The sequence below is a fragment of the Cavia porcellus genome, unplaced genomic scaffold (assembly GCF_034190915.1).
Source record: "Cavia porcellus strain 051 isolate PalLab524CR breed Dunkin Hartley unplaced genomic scaffold, mCavPor4.1 scaffold_2, whole genome shotgun sequence".
Classification (NCBI taxonomy): domain Eukaryota; kingdom Metazoa; phylum Chordata; class Mammalia; order Rodentia; family Caviidae; genus Cavia; species Cavia porcellus.
Window position 1 is genome coordinate 31,575,090 of NW_026947485.1, and position 20,612 is coordinate 31,595,701.

Below are 20,612 nucleotides of genomic sequence, written 5' to 3' on the forward strand. Positions count from 1 at the left end.
ATACTGAAGCATTTGTGTCTATAAATTTCCACTAATTTTACCTATTTTAATACTGTGTGTGGTACGGTGTTTCTCTGAGGAAAAAATACACCTATTATTTCACCTATGTTTCGTTTGCACAAAGAAATCAAAATGAGTGCACTCTTCACCACACCTGCCAGCATGTGTAACACAGCTGAGCACAAACCTTTAAGAAAAACAAACAATGATTTGGCATGAACTGGAATAAGTAGTTCTAGTTTCTCAAGGATATTAATTTTTCAATTTGGGAATAAAAGAGACTCCACAGATTGTCACAAAAACTTGTTTTGGATATTATTGTTAAATGACAAATCGGCTCAAAACTTGGTGAAAAGTATTCCCCTTGTATTAGAATGGCAGTTTAGTTACTTATTTATTTATTTTTGAGACAAGGTCTCCTATGTAGCTCAGGCTGACCTCAAACTCATGGCAGGCCCGCTGTCTCAGTCTCCCATGTTCTGGGATTACAGGTATGCACCACCAAGTCCAACCAGGTAACAGATTATGTTGGGTCAGAAAATAGGACAGGGTACATTGGCTTCAGCTCTTGGGAGCCTCAACTTGAAAGACTCATAGGCAGAGTGATGCTTGACAGCTAGAGTCTAGAATCATCATCTGAAGGCTCCTGTGTTCAAAATGTGGCACCAGGCTAAGCTGATCTGCACACTGAACTCACCTGATCTAACAGATCCCTTGCCAAGGCCTCCTTGCATGGCTTGTGCTTCCTCCAAACATGGTAGCCTTGGGACAGCTGAAATTCTAGCATGACAGTACATGCTCCAAGGGTAAGGCTTCCAATGGATGCAGGAGACCTTCATTGCCTTTTATAATCAGTTTTTATTATCTCAATCAGTTTCTATTGGCTACAAGTCTATCCAGGTTTCTGAAGAAAAGCCGTAAACTGCATGTCTTGATAGAAATGTCCAAGAGTTCTGCCACCACTGCTAAAAACCCTACATGACTAGTTCTTAAAATCGGAACTTAAGAATCCCAACAGAAGGAATTTCCTCTTCACTAATCTCATCACTCTTGGAGCAGTGTTTTCATTGACATACATGATTTGTTCTTCATGAAGAACTGGGTCTGCACTTCCTGTCATGCATAGAGTGTGCCAGCAACGGGATGACAAGAAAACTCGTCCGTCCTTTCCTGAATGTGGTGTTCCTCTTGGATGATCCCAATTTTGAGAGAGGAACCCTCAGGATGGGCGGGCCCAATGGCAGGAAGCCTTTTTAACAATGACAACAGAATTGTGTTAGAAGCCAGGGCTAAGCGTTAAGCATGTGCCCTGAATGTGCATATGGGCACATGTGCATGCCCAACACAGGGACCCACAACAAGATCCCACCCTCCCTGGCAGCATTCTTCTCCTGAGGATTCTGTCTGTTGTCCTTAGTCCTTTTTGCCAGGTTGCAACAGGTTTCTGGAAAAACTCAGGGCCAGAGAAAAAGGAGCAGTTTCCTGTGGGTTCAGATTTTTAAAGACATGCTGTTTGGGCTGGAGGACTCCTGTAAGATACTTTTTCTCAGCCTATCAGGGAGCTTTAGGAAAGAAGATGACTGGATACTAAGACCTTGGGGTCAGGCCACAGAGACTGGCAACAGTGAGTCCAAAGTAAAAAAGAAAGATGAGGTTACAATGTGGCACCCCAGATTTATGTGACATGCTGGGCTCCATTCAGCATGACATAGCAACTCAGAAGAACCTGTCAGAACCGGAGGTACATCCGGGTTCTGATAGTGTAGACGAGTGGGCCTGGGTGCCTGAGATGGTGCATGCTACCTGCCCTACTGGGAACCCCGCTTGCCTGAGGCGAGCGGGGACGCTGTGTTCACCTTCCCTCCTGTCACCTCGTCCACTGGTCCCCAGTGAATCACCTTGTGTGAGCGAAAGAATACTGACAGCCATCTGTACTCGCTGCAGTCATGCAGGGCCGATTAGCAGAACCAGTACCAGTCTTCTAGACTGTGCCTGGTTCAGGATACTGCACAAGTATGAGGTAGGCTCAGTAATAATCATTAATTCACTGTTATCTTAGAAACTATGCATGTTACCATTTTAATCGATACAACAATCCAGAAGTCTCAAGTTTACCAAACATTTTTACTGCTAAATAGTCATTGGCTTTATACAGGTATGGATAAGTCAAGAATAGTGAAAGTTCTAAACTGTGATGTAATGATTTTCCAAGAAAAATAAAGATATATATGTGTGTGTGTGTGTGTGTGTGTGTTATATAGACTATATATTAACATACTATAGTATATGTTATATAGAATGTATATATATATATATATATATATGGTAACAGAGAAATTTTCCAATCTTAATCATATATTCGCTGGGGGTAACTGGGTATTTTAAGGAACACAGATTTGAGGCTTGAGTGCATGGCATAGGTCAGCACAAAATACAGTGCCTGTGAGTGATCTAAGATGCATTTGGACCAGACATAGTGTAATCCCAGCACTCGGGAGGCTGGGCAGGATTGTCATAAGTCTCAGCTCACTTGGACTGCATAGTGATTTTAAGGCCAAGCCTGAGCCACATAGTGAGACCCTGTCTCAAAAAGTCAAAAAAAAAGGAAGAAAGAAAGAAAGAAAAAAAGAAAGAGAAAGAAAGAAAAAGAAAGAAAGAAAGAAAGAAAGAAAGAAAGAAAGACAGACAGACAGACAGACAGACAGACAGACAGACAGAAAGAAAGAAAGAAAGAAAGAAAGAAAGAAAGAAAGAAAGAAAGAAAAGAGAAAAAGTCATTTGGCTTGATCCATCATGTGGGACTCCGTGTGACTGTCTTGGAAAGTGCTACTCATGGTGTACCTAGAATGGCTGGTGACTCCTGAAAGTAGCTATGCTTTGTGCTTGGAAATGTATCATCTACCCCAAAACTCTCCCAAGAAAGCACGTGATGATATAACGGGAGCAAGGAGCTCCAGTGTGAGTCACATGTGCGAGGTAGGAAGTGGGTGAGGATGGGGAGCCCACTGAGATGGTCCCAGGCTGGCCTGCTGCTGTGAGCCACCTTCTCCGAGAGTGTGACGGGCTGGTGGCTTAGGTCCTTTCCCGAGCCCAGGTCCACCAGCTATGACGACATCCCCACAACCCACAAGCTGGTCCTCACCCTGCATTCTGTTTGTTTTTCTGAATTTGCATCCTTCTTGCCTTTTCTTTTGAAAGCATCAACATACTTCGGGACATACCCTGCTTGTTTGAGCATTTATACATCTTTACTTCAACTGCTCGTTCATTCCATCAAATTCTCTGGAGAATTACCCTTAATAATTAAAATATTTCTAGATTTTCTTAGCTCTCTAGTGATTTCAACCAAATTAAAATGACTGTTTTCAGGAATCATGGCAGGTCAGAATGGAATTTCTTACATCACATGAAGTAAATAGTCTTAAACTCAACATCTTTCCTAGACTGAGCCTTACTTTGAAAACATCACGTGTGCAATTTCAAAACCTTATTAGCTAAATTGCATATGCATGTACATATGTGAAATGGTGCCAGGTATGGGTCTGAGCCACATCCAACTGAAAGCTTAAATTGTGCCTTTAATCTTCTGAGTAGCTACTGTTATTATCCACTTTCATATTTGACAAAGTGAGGTAAAGAGAGTTTAAATAATTTCCCACAATGTTACCCCCCAGAAAGAAGTTTTGAAGGTGGAATTTTAACCCAGACAGCCTAGGTCCAGCGTCTTCACTGTTAACAAAATATTCCTAGCAGGTAAAACCTTTTACCATTGTAGAATTCCACTGCCATTTCTATGCTCGTGCATTTGATAAGCACACAGAATTTTCATCTGAAATAGCTAACCACAGCATGTTAACCTTTTTACCTTACTCTTCAGATCACTGAAAACCTTTTGCTATGGATAAAAATTTTAACAAGACTGAAGTAAAAAGAATTGTGCTATAAAACTTTTGAGTTATTTAAATCATTATTGAAATATTATAAAAACTAAAATTCTCATAGCTATGTTATGCATATGTAAATGTAATTTTTCTGGCTCTGGATACGTTTATTTGCAGAAAATCTATTGTTATAGCAAAATGATAATACTCTTTATTCTGTTTTTCCTGACTTTTACCAATAATACTATTTATGATTAAAGCATCATGGCACAGCATTTTTTATTTTAAAACATTTAGTTCTTTTGGCTCAAGGTGAACATATATACAGGGATTTCATCTAAATGATGTTTTTATGTGAAATAATGGCAATTTCTACCAGTCACACCATAAACTGGTGTGACTTAGGCCTCATAGAGAGTAAATCATCCCCTAACACCTGCTAGATTAAGTTTGCTCATCCCAAAATGCTACACCATCATTTTGTTTTGCATATCTTGAGAATTTCTGTTAAAAAAAAAATCCAGCTATGAGGTTCAGACTCAACACTTTAGATTTATGTAGTTTCTAGTTTTCTTTAGAATTTACCTCATTTTTTTCCTAAAGTAAAACAAAACTGAGCTCCTGGTAAAAATGTAAAACAAAACCAATGAAAACTTGGCAAACACATCTTGTTTCTCTCTGGCAAATTTTGCTTTTCTCCCTCTTATTATAAAAGTATTATAATCGGATAGATTTTTAAAGATACAGGAAATACAGACATTGGTCCATTTCTGAATAGTGATTTACTATGCATTTGGAATTTACTAAATGTCTGAAAGCACAAAAATTTTTTATCCTGCTCTTTTCATAAAGCACATTATAGCCAACTACACTCTTCGCAAACATCATTTTGTCACATAAGTGTCACACTTACTTAGCTATTTCATAATGTTAAGACATGCACAGTGTATTTCACTTTTAAATTAGAAATAATGGTGCTATGGCTACTTTTCTGTATTTAGGATCATTTCCTTAGAATACAGTAATTGAATTATTAAACCTTGAAGCATAGTAGTATTTCAAAACTCTTGATACACATGGTCAAATGACTTTGTAAGATAATTCTAACAAAAAACTTTGTGATAATTTCCTGTCTATGTTCTACATCACTTTCAGTCTCTCTCCCTCTCCCCTCCCCTCCCCCTCCCCTTCCCATCCCCCTCCCCCTTCCTTCTTTCCCTTCCCTTCCCCCACTTCTCCCTCTCTTTCTTCCTGTATCCTATTAAACTGGTGCAGTCTGAGGCAGCGTGGGTACTGCTCCGACCTGTTGTTACATGGTAGAACGTGGTGGCCCTTCAGTCTCAGGACATTTTTTTTTTTTTTACCTGGGTCTGTGGCCAGTTGACTGTGAGAATCTGGGAAAGTCCTAGGAGCTTGGGCTAGACCAGATCTATCTATGCATTTATTGAGAAACATTTGTTGAGTGCTTTCTATAATTCTAGGTACAAAAGAGCTTAAAATACAGGGCCCTTTCTCAGGATATGTCCCACTGGGGAACATAAATGTGGAGGTACGCATGAAGCTTGAGTGTGAATTCTGGAAGCAGCTGTGTTCAAGTGCCAGTTCTTACGGCATCAGCTTCAGCAGTGACAGTTGTCTTGGGCTCCATTTCCTTGCATATAAAATGATGTAATAATAGCTGAACCATAGGTGTGTGGATGGAATGGTTAATGTGCCTGGCACAACATGTACTCAGTAATTGTTAGGTGTTTTGCTTTTCTATTTTGTTACTGACATGATTCTAATGCATGTTGTGTTTTACATGGCAGGGCTTGTGTGTGCAGAGACATAGCTTCGTAAAAGAGCTATGGGTCCTGAGCTCTGAGCGTTGAGAAAATGTGGGGATATAGGAAGAGGCACAGCCTGTGTCCGTCAGTTGAGTCACAGTCCACATCTAATGTGCCTTCCTGCTCTGGAAGTACATCGTGGTCATCGCAAAAGCAGAATGGACTCCCCAGCCAACATGTGTTTTGATGATAAGGTTGATGGTGTCCCGTACCCACCAAAAGGATTGCAAAATTGTACTGTTCTCATAATGAGGTTTTGTGTGTGTAAGAGGGGCACAGTGTCTCAAGCAGATCCAAACATGGCTTGACAAAGATAGTAGGGACATAGAGATTAGGGTTCCCTAATGCTTGGGAGACAGAGCTGATTAAAAGTTCAAGCTAGCTGGGACTTGCATAGCTTGACCTTTATATCAGCAGTAGGGGAGAGACCTTGCTGGCCCTCCTACTGACTTGAAAACTGGCCAAACACCGCAGAGGGCACCAGGCTCTATTCTATGAGGTGAAGTTTCATGGTGAACACAGAAAATCCCATGGATTTCTTCCACTCATAAAAGGAAAAACAGTCACTGGATTCACTTTCCTCACCCCTTTTCCGGTCTAACTTCGCTCTGGAGTACCAGCACCCCACAGTCCTGCTCTACCATCTTCCTCCTCCCCCCCTGCTGTCTCTCCCCTATGTCTCCCTAGAGCACCCTCGGGTGGGTTTTCCTTCCTACTCTTGTCAAGGTGATCCTTCATTTTCATATGGCCAAATCTCATTGCTCTTTCTAGTCCCTGTCACACCAAACCCATTAGCCACATTGGCATAGTCGGTCCTCTTTCCACTTGTCTTCTAATATATTAGATCTTCCTACTCTGTCTGTCTGTGTGACTCTCTCTCTCTCTCTCTCTCTCTCTCTCACTACTTCCTTCCCTGTGTCCTGACCTCTTAATAGTTGACTCAGTCCTGTGACTTCTCCTGTTCTCCACCCACAAATGCGGTCTTCCGTCTTCCAGGGAAAATTCCCAAGAGGAGCTCCCTAACACCACCTCCCCTAGTGCTTCAGGGTTGCATACCCAACTGTCCACTCAGTGTTAATTTATCGGAACCAGAGTGCCGAGCCTTCCCTCTCACCAGGCCCCTCCCTCAGTCCTTTTGATCTTCTTCAGTGGAAACATCATATTGTTGCTTAGGCCCAGACTTACACAGCGATCCTAGGCTTCTCCTGTTCTTGTGCACTTCTTAACCAATCCTCCAGCTTAGGAATCCTGGAGAGTCTGCCTCTAAATGACATCCTGTCTCTGTCCACTTCTGACCACCTCCACAGCTCCTCCCTGACCCAGGCCACGGTCTTCCCTTTCTCGCAGCTGCAACATTCGCCTTTAATCGCTCTCCCTGGTCTCAGTCTACCTGCTGTGGTCCTCACCACGGCAAGACAGAGCAGACTTCTTTAAAGCTGCTTAGCTCATACCACCACTCTGATCAGAACACTGCACTAGCTGAAGTGCACTGAAGTGTAGTGGAAACCTTCACACTCTCCCAGAAGCTCCTGGGTCCCTTACTTAGCTTCTAGTATAAGTGCTATTGCCATGGTTGCTCTTTGCTATTTCTTGAACATGGTCCTATCTCGTGGCCACTGCATTTGCTGCAGCCTCTGCCTGCAATGCCCGTCTTCCAGATATGAGCATGGCTTGCCCACAGCCTCCAGCCAGTGTTTGCCCAGATGTCACCTGCTCAATCAGTGACACTTTTTCTGACCTCCCTGGTTTAAATTGCAACTCCCCAACCCCATCATTCCTTATGTTCTTTCTGTTTCTGCATAGCATGTATTATTCTCTAAAACTGTATGGAGTATGTGTATTAGTTTTGTTTATTGTCTACCCTCCAAGAAGGCAGAGATTTATCTCACTTTTTGTCTTCTCTATGATACTGGCCTATCATAGTGCTTGATACATAATAGATGTTCAGATGCTCTGTAAATAGCTGTTGAAAGAGGGAAGGGTGGGAAAATGAAAGGAAGGAAGGAAAGAAAGAAAAGGAAAAGGAAAGGATGATATCTAAGTATAATTTTACAAAGAACTGAGGTCAAGGTGTGGCCTGAACTGTCTTTCCCTGGAATAGTCACGCTTCATGTTAGCATGACCCTGTCTCTCCCCAGAGCAGGCAGTACAGCCGAAGGTGCCACATCATCACGGATGCTCTAACATTCCACCTGGAAAGGGATGAGAGGGCTTTGATTTAACATGAGGCTGGGCTTCCCAGCACACACATGAGAGTTCGAAAATCTCAGTCACCATTCACTCAGGAACCCAGCCCAGAAATAAATGTTATATCATTTTATTTGGAATGCCCAGCCATCCATAGTTCAGAATACAAAGTTCTTAAATCTCCCCAGGATCTTTCTTGGGCAGTGGCAGCCGCACAGCTGTGAATGGTATTAAGGGCTATTTTGTGTGGCAGATTGTTCACTATACAAAGCACAGTAGAGGGTTTGAGATATTTTTAGTTATGAAATTTCCAAATAGGCATCGCTGTCATTTACAACTTGGAACAGTTTGTGTGCAGAAAATACTTGGTTAATTTGATCTTTGGTCTTAAGACAAAAGTACACCTTACTCCAAGTGCAGACCAGAGAGTTGTAGACAGAAGTTGAGGCTCTGTTGGGTGGACTTTGTAGTGACCTTCTATATTGCCACGCTGGAGGGTGACAAGAAAATGCAGTCTGGTAACCACATGGCCTCCAGCAGAGATTTCTCAGGCTCAACCAAATGAGTTACAATAGAATGGAGCAAGCACTAGAGAAATACAACTGGGTTCTGCTAGAAGTTAGGTGTCATAAATGAGAAATTAAGTGTCTTGACTTTTGTAATAAATCCTGTAAGTTAATCAATTGGGGCACTTACTTCTTTGACCAGAAGTGGAGTCAGGTGACAAGAACGAAAATATAAAAGAAAGGAGGAGAATATGGTCTATAAGAGGAGAATGACCTGGGGAAGACAGAAACAAAAGCTGAGATTGTGGGTAATAGTTGCTTCTTTAAATTTTACATGGTTTATTTGAATCTTAGTTTTATCAAAATTTGGGCTGGAGATAGAGCTCAGCAGCACAAGCACCTGCCTGGCAAGCACAAGGTCCTCAGTTTGACTTCTGGTACCCCCCGCAAAATCCAATTTTTAATGAAATTTACCCTAAGTGCTGTTAAAGCACTTTTAAGGGGCTTGATTTAACAAGTGTTTTGTTCTATTAGAGATAATTCTGCCATATTCTTCAGTTTAGCATTTAAGAAATTTTAACTAAATTTTTTTTAAAGTTCCCATTTAAGAATAATGTATTGCTACAATCTGATGTAAAACTTTGTGTTGTTGTGTACACAACTGCACATCATAACAAAACAACAAAAAAGCAAACAATAACTACATGCTTAAATGTGTGAGATGCCTAACGCATGCTAACATTTCGTGATGTGAAGTGTGTTTTTGCATCCAGTCTGTGAGAAATGCCAGCCAAATTTGTTGATGTCAGTTTCAGTGAAACAGCTAGAGAAATTATATGACCAAGAAAGCAATTATCAATCAAAGCTATATTATCAGTCAACGCTGGAAACATCAGATTATATATCTGCTTCTATGTACAGGGCACGTTGGTCTACTTCAGAGACCATGGGCCCTTCAATTTTGGATGAATGATGATTATTTTGAATGAAGTGAAGCAAGTTCTGGGAGTGGGGGCAAGACCATTCCTTGATGCTTTTGTGTCCCTCATAGTGAGGGTGGCCGTCTGTCCCTGGAGGACAATCCGGGCGGGTGCTGGGCATGTTGTGCCATCAGAGACAAAGCCTCTCTACCTCCAACCGGAACACGGCAGGTCTGGAGGTCAGCAGTAGTTTCAGGTGAGATCTGGGACTGCCGCTGACACCTGATGCTGGTGGACTTGAACAAGAGCAGGATTACACAGCTTTCACCAGCACAGTGGTGAGGAGGGTGGAACCCCCCCCCCACACACACACACATACACATTGGAGTTTCTCCCTTGCTCAGCAGTCGTGGGAGTGAGTTTATAGTTAGTCATCTGTCTTTGTTGTCTTCCTGCTCTTTCAGGCCTGGAAACCACAAGCAAAGAAGATACCAGACACTCCCAGGGCAGTTTTCAGGATGAACAAGGAAGGCTTGTTCACAGTAGGAGAAAGTATTCAGTGTGCATATGATCAAACAGGCTGAGCTTAATAGTGCAGGCAGAAGAAATCGCTCCTTTTGATTACCACTCAGCATTTGGGGCTTATTTCATTTAGTATTTCTAATTTTTAAAAATTTTGTAACAGAAATAGAGAACCAGATCTAGAATGCCACAGCAAAAAACAGAGTGGAAAACCCCTGTATCTCTATCCATGAGTCCTTTAGATATCTATATTGAAGGCATATATATATAAGAGCACCAAAAATGTATACATACTTCAGGAAAAGAAAATCTTGTATAAATATTTTAATACTAAATTTATTGAAACATGAGATTAATACAAGTTACTGATGGCCTCTACAATTACAAGAGGTGCTCAAAGTGGTGGTTATTAGCTTCTAGATATTTATTATTTTTCTTTTTCTAAAGTATGTGTATAGTTTTGGAGGGCTCTGTATACACACACACGCGCGCACGCACGCAAAATAACACAGTAAACAATCAGTATACTCATTCCCCAGCCATCAAAATTATTCAAGTGTGAAAAAAAAAGTATTCAAGTGTGACCTGAAAAGAATGAAAACAAAAAGAAAGAACAGATTTCTCACCATTCTGGATGAAAGAGTACAGCCTTTTGCTAAATGTCCATTGATCTGGACGAGATTTAGTCTTTTGTAGCATTGGGGAATATTATGCAATTCAGAATCATCACCAACCCTAGCACCTCAGACCTATGTGTGCAAAGTGTTGTGATGATCTACAAAAAAAGGGGAACATGTTAACTTTTTATAAAATCAAAATCATTTTGGAGGTAAAGAAAATAGAAGGACAGCTAAAAACTGGGCATGTTTATTTTTCAGGCAACAAAGCCGTCCTGAGTTTTGTCTTCATGCTAGTCACAGGAGATGGGGTTGATAGAAGCACAGGTCACTTATGATTTTTTTTTAAGTTTTAAAAGTTTTTTTTTTTAAAAAAAAAAAAAGTTTTCCAGGGACTAAAAGAAGCCCTGAAACTTGTCATCAGCTACTCTGGGTACCTGGGACTTCCTCGGAAAGGGCGCCAGGATATCCGATTCTCACCCTCAGCACATCCTGAGAGCAGCTCAGCTTTCTCATCTGTGAAATGAGAATAATGACATTGCTCTACCCTCCTCACAGGAGAAAGATACACATCAGCCATATATATATATATGAAATTTCACAAATATACAGGATTACTTTAAAAATCATTCCAGCTCCAAACCTGACCTCGTCCCCGAGAGCCTAACTATGTCCCTGAGCTAGGTGCAGTCTCCTCTGCTTCTAGGGGAGGAGGGACATCTAGTCCAGAGGCAAACCCAAGGGCCGAAGCTTCTGGACTTTGTGGCAGTCTACCAAGAGCAAAAGTAATAAATAAGTAGACAGTGATGATAAAAGCCCTTGCAGTGGTCCTTGGTCTTCAGCTATTTTGTAGTTAGGGATATTTATTCACTCATTTAATAAGTGCAGCGTGCACTTACTTGATGTCAGTCCCATGCATGACACTGGAGTTTTAATTGTGATGAAAAGCACATACAATCTTGACCTCATAAAGCCAGCAGACTAGTGGGAGTCCTAGCTCATAACTTTAAAGTCATACTAATAGGTCAGTGGTCATAAAATTCTCAAGGTGACAGCGGAGAGGTGGTGGCAGGTGAGGCTGGAAAGGTGGCAAGGCCAGGACCACACAAGCCTCACTGATCATGGTATGGTTTTCACCTTTATCTTAAGAATCTATAAAAGTTTAAGTGGTGCGATGTGGAGAGTGAAATAATACAAATATGGTAACATTTCGAAGAGACATGGACTTCTCTGGGGAAGGGAGCATTTGCTGTGTTCATAATTTTCCTTCTATCAATTCACCTACATCACAGCACTTGGGGTATGAACAGTGATGGTTAGTTCTAGGAGCACATTGTGATTCTCTGGAGGATTTTTTAAAAAGCTGGTTCCCATTCCTAGAAATTTGGATTTAATTGGTCTGAGATGAAGCTTGAGCATACGGTTTTGTGAATATACATTTACTGCCCAGATGATTCTAACTATCAGGCAAGGTTCAGTGGAAGGAATAATAAAATGAGATTTTTCCGGGGCTGGGGATTTAGCTCAGTGGCATAAGCGCCTGCCTTGCAAGCAGGCAGTCGTGAGTTCGATCCCTGGTACCAATAAAAACGAAAAAGACAAAAAAAAAAAAAAAGAGATTTTTCCAAGTGTCAGCCCAGCAGCCTCAGCATCACCTGGAAACCTGGAGATGCAGGTTGTCTTATCTCCCACAGACTGAGCCAGGAGTGCAGGGGCTCCACACAGCAGCAGCTGATCGAGCTCCCAGGACCTCTGAAGCCACTCAGGTAGGAGACGCACAGCTGCTGGGGTTTCAGGTGGGGTCCTGGCTATGGATCTGCTTCTTAATCTAGCTGTTCAGTAGCTCTGTGATGAGGGGCAGACCATGGAACTCTTCTGACCTTGTCTCCTCACCTGTAAAAAGAAAAGGTGGGGTTAAACGAGCTCAAGAGGACTCAGGCTACTAGGGGTTTGTCATACGGTCCAGCTGCTCTAATAAAGCATTTATAATGTATTTTATGGAGTCATTCCATATAATGAATCTGAACATGATCATTGGAGGAGACTCCAAAAACTAGAAAATGATATCAAAGGAAATGAAGATCAAGGAAAATTTCTCCACTCAGAGGTAACTGTTGCTTATCTTTAGCAGTTTGGCATGTGCAAGATATTTCAGTGTGTTTTCTTCTGATATAGTCTGCGAGCATCTATGCAAAATTAGGAATCAGGCTATGTATGGCTTGGAAGCCTCCTTCTCACCTAACATGATGGCACGGGTACCTCTTTTCATCACTGAATGACATTTTAATCATCTTGGTTAATGTTCACATCATAGTCCACAAATTTTTATAGTTTACTTGATCTTTACTAAATCTTCCCTTTATATTTAGTATTACTTAGTCTTTCCCTTGTATTTAGTATTTTGTTTTTTTCTCATTTTTGATCTTATTTTCTTGATTGTCTATATATAGATATGTATATTAATATCTAAGACAGTTCTAGAACTAGAATCATTGGCTCAATGCACATCAACTCTTGAATTTTTTGATTTGTTGCCACTCCACACCTTGTCTGCCCATTCCAGTGCTCACACATGCAAATTCTCAGAAACTCACAACATCCTCACCAGCCTGGGAAATGCTAATTTCTGTTGCAGCCAGCAGCCTGCAGTAAAGGTGGCCATTGTATAGAGGAGGACATTGCTCTAAGTGACAACACCTTAGGGAGATTCAGGCTCAAGGTAGAGGAGTGTTAAGGGCCTAGGAGTATAAATGCTAGGATTAAAATAGTGGCAGAGACTGTCCAGGAATTGAAGGTGACACTCAGTAAGCTCTCCTTAGGATGTAGCACTGGTGTCTTGGTTACTTGTCTCTCGTTGCTGAGAACAAAATACCCAACATTAAGGAAGGAAAAGTTTATTTGGACCACAGTTTGTGGAGGTTTCAGTCTGTAATGAGCTGGCTGCAAGGCAGGGTGACACAGTGAGAGGTAACAGTTCAAGGCACCAGAAGACAGCAAAGCACAAGAGAGCCAACGAGGGAGAACAAGCCTCTTGTCCTCCCTTACACTGTAAGCAGGCTAGCGGCCTTCAGGTGGGTGTAGCACTCACACCATCTCCATGCCTTCCTGTTTCACAGGCTTGGGTTGTTTACAAAGTGAGAGGACCCTGGCTTCCTGCCAAGTCCCTTAAACAGCTAAACTTCTCAAGTTGACACAGTGTGTCAGCCATTACACCTGGAATGTACTGGGAGTGTGGAAGCATTGTGCACTGTGGTAACTCACCTTCTCCAGAACTGGTACCAATAAGGCAGACAGTGGCTGCTGCTGGAGCAAGAGGTGGGCAAACAGAAGCCAAGTGGGCAGAGGGCCAGCAAGTATTTGGAGCTCTTAGGTCCCCTCTGGCCTTAGGATGCTGGGTCATTACAGTCAGAGCAGGGGAGGGCATTCCGCCCTCTCCTGCTGCCCCTGTCTCTTGGACACCTTCCTGTGCACAGACACCCCCAGAGCTCAGTTTCCAGTGTCCTCTCACTCACTGGCCCGTCCTTTCCTCCTTGTCTTCATCTGACAACGTTACCTGATTCCCTCCTGGACCCAGGGTCCTGATCACAGATAGAAAAGAGGGCAATGAGAGGTCTTAGAAAATAAAAGTAAACCCTTCTTTATAAGAAAAAGAAACAAAAAGGAAAGCGAAGTGACAAGCTAGTTTCACCAGTGATTTATGGCCCTACCCTCTCGCCATAGTATCTTTAACAGAAGTCAGGAGTGAGCACAAGTCTTTCCTGTAAAAATCAGACCTCGGAACCCCATCTTGCGATAGTTAGTGGGTTGACAATGGGGAGGAGGGTGATTGTGACACTCAGCTGCCAGATGTATTCCCATGTGGACATTGTTGGGATGAAAGATAGTTTAGAAGTTGATTAAGAGCACAGGTTTAGTACAAATTTAGTATGAACCTTTTAGAGCCTTTTAGCTAGTAAACAGCCAGCTGTGGTCTGTGTATCATGGATCCATCACCACTGGTTTAATGTACACTCAGAGGAATTGAAAACAAATGCTCGGGCAAAACTTGTACAAGAGCGTGCTTCATAGCACCATTCACAATTGCTAATCTGTGAAAATAATCCAACTGTCTATCAAATGATGACTGGAGCAACAAAATGTGGTGGGTCCATGCTATAACACGGAAGAACCTTAAAAGCTTATGCAAAGTGAAAGAAAACAAACATAGACACCATATAGCATATGGTTTTTTTAAAATAAAACACTAAGAATAGAGTAATTTATATAGGCTGAAAGCCCATTGGTAGTTCCCAAGGGCTGGGAGGAAAAGGGATTGGACATAACAGCTAACAGGAAGAGGGTGCATTTGGGTGGTGTGAGGTGGTCTGGAACCAGAGAGTGGCAAGGGTTCTAGAACATTGTACAGTGTATTAAGTGACACTGAATTATGTATTTTAAAATGGAAACTTTTGATGTTATATGTACTTTACCACAATAAAAATATTGAAGAAATTTGCCCTGGAGTGTTGTGGGGGAGGTGGGTTGCATAGATCTAGTTAGTTCTGCCTGTATTCTACCAGTTACCAGCAGCCACAGCCTTGGAGACGCTCTTAAATTCTCAGCTCCCATTTCCTAACCTGCACAATGTAGGCCATTGTAATAGTACTTACGTGAGCCAAACTATGTAAGGTCCTTATCATATTAGCACATGGTAGGAATGCTTCAAAAAAATGTGTTATTCATTTAATCCAGGTGTTCTCAAATGATGCAGTTTTGCATCCCAGCTGGCATTTGGAGATGCCTGGAAATACTGCCAGGGACCACAACTGGGGGTGTGCTACTAGTATCTAGTGTAGAGAGGACCAGGGTCCTCCCAAATGTCTTACACAGGACAGATCTCCACTCCACCAGAAATTATTTTGACCAAAATGTCAGCAGTTCCAAGGAGAATTCCTGGTTTAAACAGATCATGTTGAGAAATTTATTTCATGAATGTGGATATAAAATAGATCAAATGGAAATTTCCGTTGGAAAAAGACTGTCAGCCTAAGTATTCAGTGTCTACTGTGTATACAGAATGCTGTTTTTGACATTGTGGGAGATGTAAAGGGGACCTCGAGGAGCTGTCCTCGGGGGGCTTAGATGAAGAAGAGCTCTATGTGAGTGCATTCTATAAGAGGGAGGTTTTACCAAGAGATTTTTGTAATCATTTCCTTTAATAAGGGGTGACCTGAGGTCAGCCACACTACTCACAATCATGCTCACGCCAATACTAACACTTACAGTCCTCTGTAAAAAGACCCTTGAGGGAACAATGTGCGGTTCTTACTCATGTATAAATGTGTCTTGTGTTTGGAAAAATTCTATTGAATAAATATCTGAAAAAGAAATCAGTGCCACAAATTAAAAAATCACTTGTTTTCAGTAAAGACCTAAAAATAGAAAATATGAAATCTTGTATTCACCCATATACTAAAAGGAGGAGACCCTTTTTGCTCACTTTCTACTTTAAAAAGTTAATCAGATTTTGAAAGTGTATATTCGTGTAATTAATCTAGTTCAAATCGCAGCGTTTGTTCTTACCCGACATGGCTGGTTGGCCATCACAGGGGATGTTTTGATTTTGCTAACAGAAGGTTTGGTAAAAGATTCTTATTCCTCAGCTCCATATTTTTACCTTTAGGTCAAGCATTGGAAGACTTTCAAAGATAAGTCATGCCTCTGCTTGAGCCCTGGCAGTGACAGCCATCCTTCTAGACTGGACAGTGGGGAGGAAGGCTAAGGAATCTGGTAGAGCCCAGCAGGAAGGCAGCTTTCTGAAGTTCAGGTCCTTGGCAGCAGAGGGATGGAAGGGATGATCAAAGGTAGAGTGGGAGGTCCTATGTCACGCAGGTGCTTCTGCTCACCTTCCTCCAGAGCTCTGGCTACCTATAGGAGCAAGTGCTTTCCAGCACCTTTTATTTATTCAGGGTCTGATATAACAAGGAATCTATCTAATTAGATCCCCGTGTATAGGGAAGGAAACGGGCAAGTTAGGCGTAGGTATGTCATGATGTATTCTCAATATGACATGGAAGTAAGATCATCACCCATCACTGTAATACAAGATAGTGATAGATACAATTCAGAAATGTGGATAAAACACCATCAGATTTCAAAGGACATCTTATTTCTCATGGGGAGTTTGGAGAAGTCTTTTGTGGGGGATGGCATTTAAATTAGTGACTGTGAGAAGGGTGGAAAATTCATGAGTACTATGACTTGGGCTATGGAGGAGGCTTAAGAGCACCTCTGCAATATGCAGAGAGAAAGATATGCAAGAAAACCAATCTGCATAACACAGCTGAGATGGCTTTTAATGTTTTAGGGGCAGATGCTTCAGCTCTGATGTGCAAACTTTTCTGCCCTGGGCAATCAGAGCGTCTTATCTTGAGACTCAACCCAGTTGGCAGCTCTGGAGTGGTGGGTCTTCGTCAAACATGTTTTGGGAATCATAGTGTGGAGAACAGCAACTGTCACTTAGCTCCAAAGATTACACATCAGCACCTCAGCTACCCCTATTTACATTGCTTAGAGTCAACTGAAGGGAAAGGGAAGTGGCTTAGCCAGCTCCATACATCTCAGTACATGGAGATAGGGTCAGGTTTAGCCAAAATGGAGATAATTGCTCTTTGTTCAAGTAGAGTCGTCCAAGTGGTCTTCCACAAATGTTAGTGAAGATGTAGACAAGCCGAAGTGATGATAATAATGTGAGATTCTGAGTATGTCAGAAGAGATTTTTGTCAAATTTGTGTGGGAAAATAATATGAGCTGGATATTTTGGGGACTAGCTCATAGAAACCTGCAATGCCAGAATGTGTTCAGTGACAGACAAGCATTGGCATTTTCTGAGCAGATCAGGAAGGGTGTTTGAATTGGAAAGTGTGCTGCAGCTGTGTTTAAGGTAGACAAGAGTGTTGGTGAAGATCTGCATTACTGTGGGGCTATCTAACCAATGTGTCAGATAAAGCATGTGGCAGTACTTGGTACCATGATATGACAGCATATCACAGTACTTAGACAGCAGGGTACAGGTTTAGAATTGTAGGCTCCAGACATGGATGGTTTGTGTTCTACTCCTAGTTCTGCAGCTTAAACTAGCTACATGTCCTTGAGCAAATTACTGGACCTCTCAGTGCCTCATTCTCTTCATCTATAAAGTGTAGATAAAATCTTGTTCCTTATAACCGTATGCTGAAGATTAAATAAATATGAGCATTAAATACATTCTGAATAACATTATGTTTACTATAAAACAGGGCTGTTATTATTGAAGGTAACGGAAGATAAAATAAGAGAGTAGACTTCTGAAATGAGATGCAGTGATGGTAGAATACAGGAATAAAAAATTATACTAGGGAAATGTTGATATTTTGTTACTGTCCACTAGGCTTCTTGCAAGGCCTTGGTGAGATGTGGAGCTATGTCTCAGTAGGGACAGGATGAAATTTACAGACTGTTCATCTCCGTAAGGGTACAGCCATCTGTGTTCTTCTTGCTTTCTGGCTTCTAAAGTATTGATTTTATTGTCAGGCATCAGCTGCACTAAAGTTCAGTAACAGATCAGAAATGCTCCCAAGACATCATGACTTCTCCACTTTTATTAATGGAGGGATTTGGGACCAAAAACTGAGGTCCCACAGGAGGCCATCAAGTGAACAATGCTTTTAAGAGCAAAAAGGGCAGTTAGATGGGCTGGGCAATGACAGAATGATCATTGAAAATATTTTATTAAAAAAAAAAACCAATGGAGATGTTTGAGGTTAGTTAAGGAATGTCTCCTCCTCTGTAGGGGTTTGAGAGGAGAAGCAGGGAGGCTTCTAGGGCAAGACTTCCTGCCTCTTCCTTTCTAACATTGACTATAAAACTCCAAGCTGAAATGTTTTGCTCTTCTTTGATACCCTAGTCAAGGATCAGCCTGTTTCAATTTAATGCATGTGTAAGAAGAGAGATGAAGTTTTCAAGGGCTGGGGCAGATTTGAAAAAAGAGATAAGGCTTTATCCTTGTAAGATTAAACAATCATCGAGGTTTAAAGGTTTAATCTGCTGGAGTTCAGCCCAGGATAGAGTTCAGAGACCTAGGATAATTGGATGCAGCCTCAGACTTTGAACATCAGAGGTAGTTGGTGTGCCTGTGTGTGTGCCTCTGTGTGCCTGTGTGTATGCGTGTGTGCGCGTGCGTGTGCGTGCGTGTGTGTGTGTGTGTGTGTGTGTGTGTGTGTGTATTGTACTAGTAAGTAGGAGCAGTGTCTCCTTTGCTATGTGACAGGGCAGAAAGAATAAAGCCGGCTGCCCCTGCCTCCCTGATCCTCAGTGACTGCTTCTGGGGGTTGCTGCGCACATGAATGTGCGCTATTGTTTCAGGCACACGCCAGCCTTAAGAAATAGCACAAAACAGGCCCGTCCTTATTCAGCAGCAGAGCCCCCTCCATCACTCAAACCGGCCCTTCCAGGTCACATGTCGGGGCCTCTGCAGACAGGACGCAGCTGCCTCAAATCTGCTGCCTAACATTAGCTGCGCTTCGAAAACCCCAACAGCAAGGAGCTTCCCAGACTCCACAGGGGAAACTAGAGAGAGCTGAGGCCAGGCACTATGTTCTCCCAGGAACTGTGGCTGGAAAATGAGAAAAAGTGTGCGGTGGTTCGGAAGTCTAAGCAAGGCAGGAAGCGCCAAGAGCTCCTGGCCGTGGCCTTAGGGGTGAAGGTGGGAGTCAGAGGCAGCCTGCTCTGGCCTCCTCTCAAACTGTTTGCCTGTCCACAGATCTCCTCCTTGGTTCGAAGGGCTGCCCTTACACACAGCGACAACCACTTCAACTATGAGAAGACACACAACTTCAAGGTAAGCCGGTGTCCTTTCTTCCGCCCTGTCAGGGCAGGCGGGGAGGTATTGTGGATGCTCTCCATCTGGTCTCTGGTGTTAATGACAGGAGACTGAAAAGTCCTTTGTTTTTCACATTTAGCTTCATGCTTACCACTGTACCTTTGTATCTTATCCAAATGGAGTCTTTAGAAGACATTGGGTTTTATCCTTGTGCCTGGAAACACCTACATGATATTGACAATTCTCAAGAATTAGGCCTATTTCCTCTTCATCTCCCATGTCCAGTGGGCAGGGAGGGGGGACGACGACAGGGCCTGCCCGATCTGTGGCATTTACAGAAGCCCGGTGAAAGGCCAGCAGTACTTTTCCACTCAGAGTAGCTATAAAAGAGTATTGCTGTTCCTGACCAAGAGAGAACAGTTGCCGGTTTCAGATTTTGTGTTTTGTCTTTTGTTTTCAGCGATGCTAACTCCCTTCATTTGTGTGTAGACAGCTGTGAAAGCAAACAGGGACAAGAGCTCCCATCCAGTGCCTTTTGTGTGTGCTCTGTGCACAGGGCTCTCTCTAAGCCTGGCCAGGCTGGATCCTCTTCTCCAGACCAAACAAAAGATAGGATGACCTGGTGGGAGGTTAAATGGATTTTCCCATGTGGATTTACAAGTGGGGAAGACTATTATCTCTACTTCAGACCAGCACTGCAGATCTGACCTTTTATCGGAAAATGATGGCCTGTTTCCTTCACCCCACCCACCCGTGTTGTCCGGGAGGGGCTTGTAAGGGAATCTGATGCCTAACGGGAAACTCTGAGAGGAGGAAAGGCTAGACAGGCTAGAGCTGGAGATTTACCTCAGCAAAAGAGCAGATGCTTTGGAAATGGGAGAAATTAGAGTTAAAGGATCCAGGAATTAAAAAATAAGCAGGAGATGCAAAATGTGAATAACCATCTTTCTTTAACTCCAATTTTCATTAGGGTCAATAGTCCAAATGACTGTTGGAAATAGGTAATCCTTGGTCAGAGACAAAAAAGGAAACCAGTTTTCTTGCTGAGAACAAGTGCGCATCAATCAAATACACATTTGTGTTAGCTCGATCTGTTTCCCACTTCTGTTTTTAGAAAGCAAGGGTTTCAGGCGTTTGCATGCTGTCCTTGAACCCAGGGGTGGAATGATTCAGCCCTACGCGTATTTAGCACTGGGATAAACAATTGCATTGTATAGGTCTTCTTCCATCTCAAGATTCTTGATGTCTCTCCCATCATGGAATGTGACAGATCTAATTTGGAGTATATAAAGTCTAGGGACTTTTTTTGTTCTT

At 42.3% G+C, this 20,612-nt stretch overlaps 1 protein-coding gene across 6 annotated transcripts in view; it reads left to right on the top strand.

The window, feature by feature from the left end:
• Chn2 (chimerin 2) overlaps positions 1-20,612 on the top strand; it is a 270,609-nt gene that overhangs the window by 222,023 nt on the left and 27,974 nt on the right. For 3 of the 6 annotated variants that reach the window (XM_063239995.1, XM_063239992.1, XM_063239998.1), the window contains 2 exons: positions 12,154-12,225; positions 19,239-19,316. The exons of 1 other annotated variant lie outside the window; for it this stretch is intronic. In XM_063239995.1, coding sequence (XP_063096065.1) covers positions 12,154-12,225; positions 19,239-19,316 — 150 coding nt within the window. Of the gene's footprint in view, positions 1-11,343; positions 11,584-12,153; positions 12,226-19,238; positions 19,317-20,612 lie in introns of those variants that run through there. 2 more of the 6 variants (XM_003467830.5, XM_063240007.1) reach the window with 2 other exon arrangements.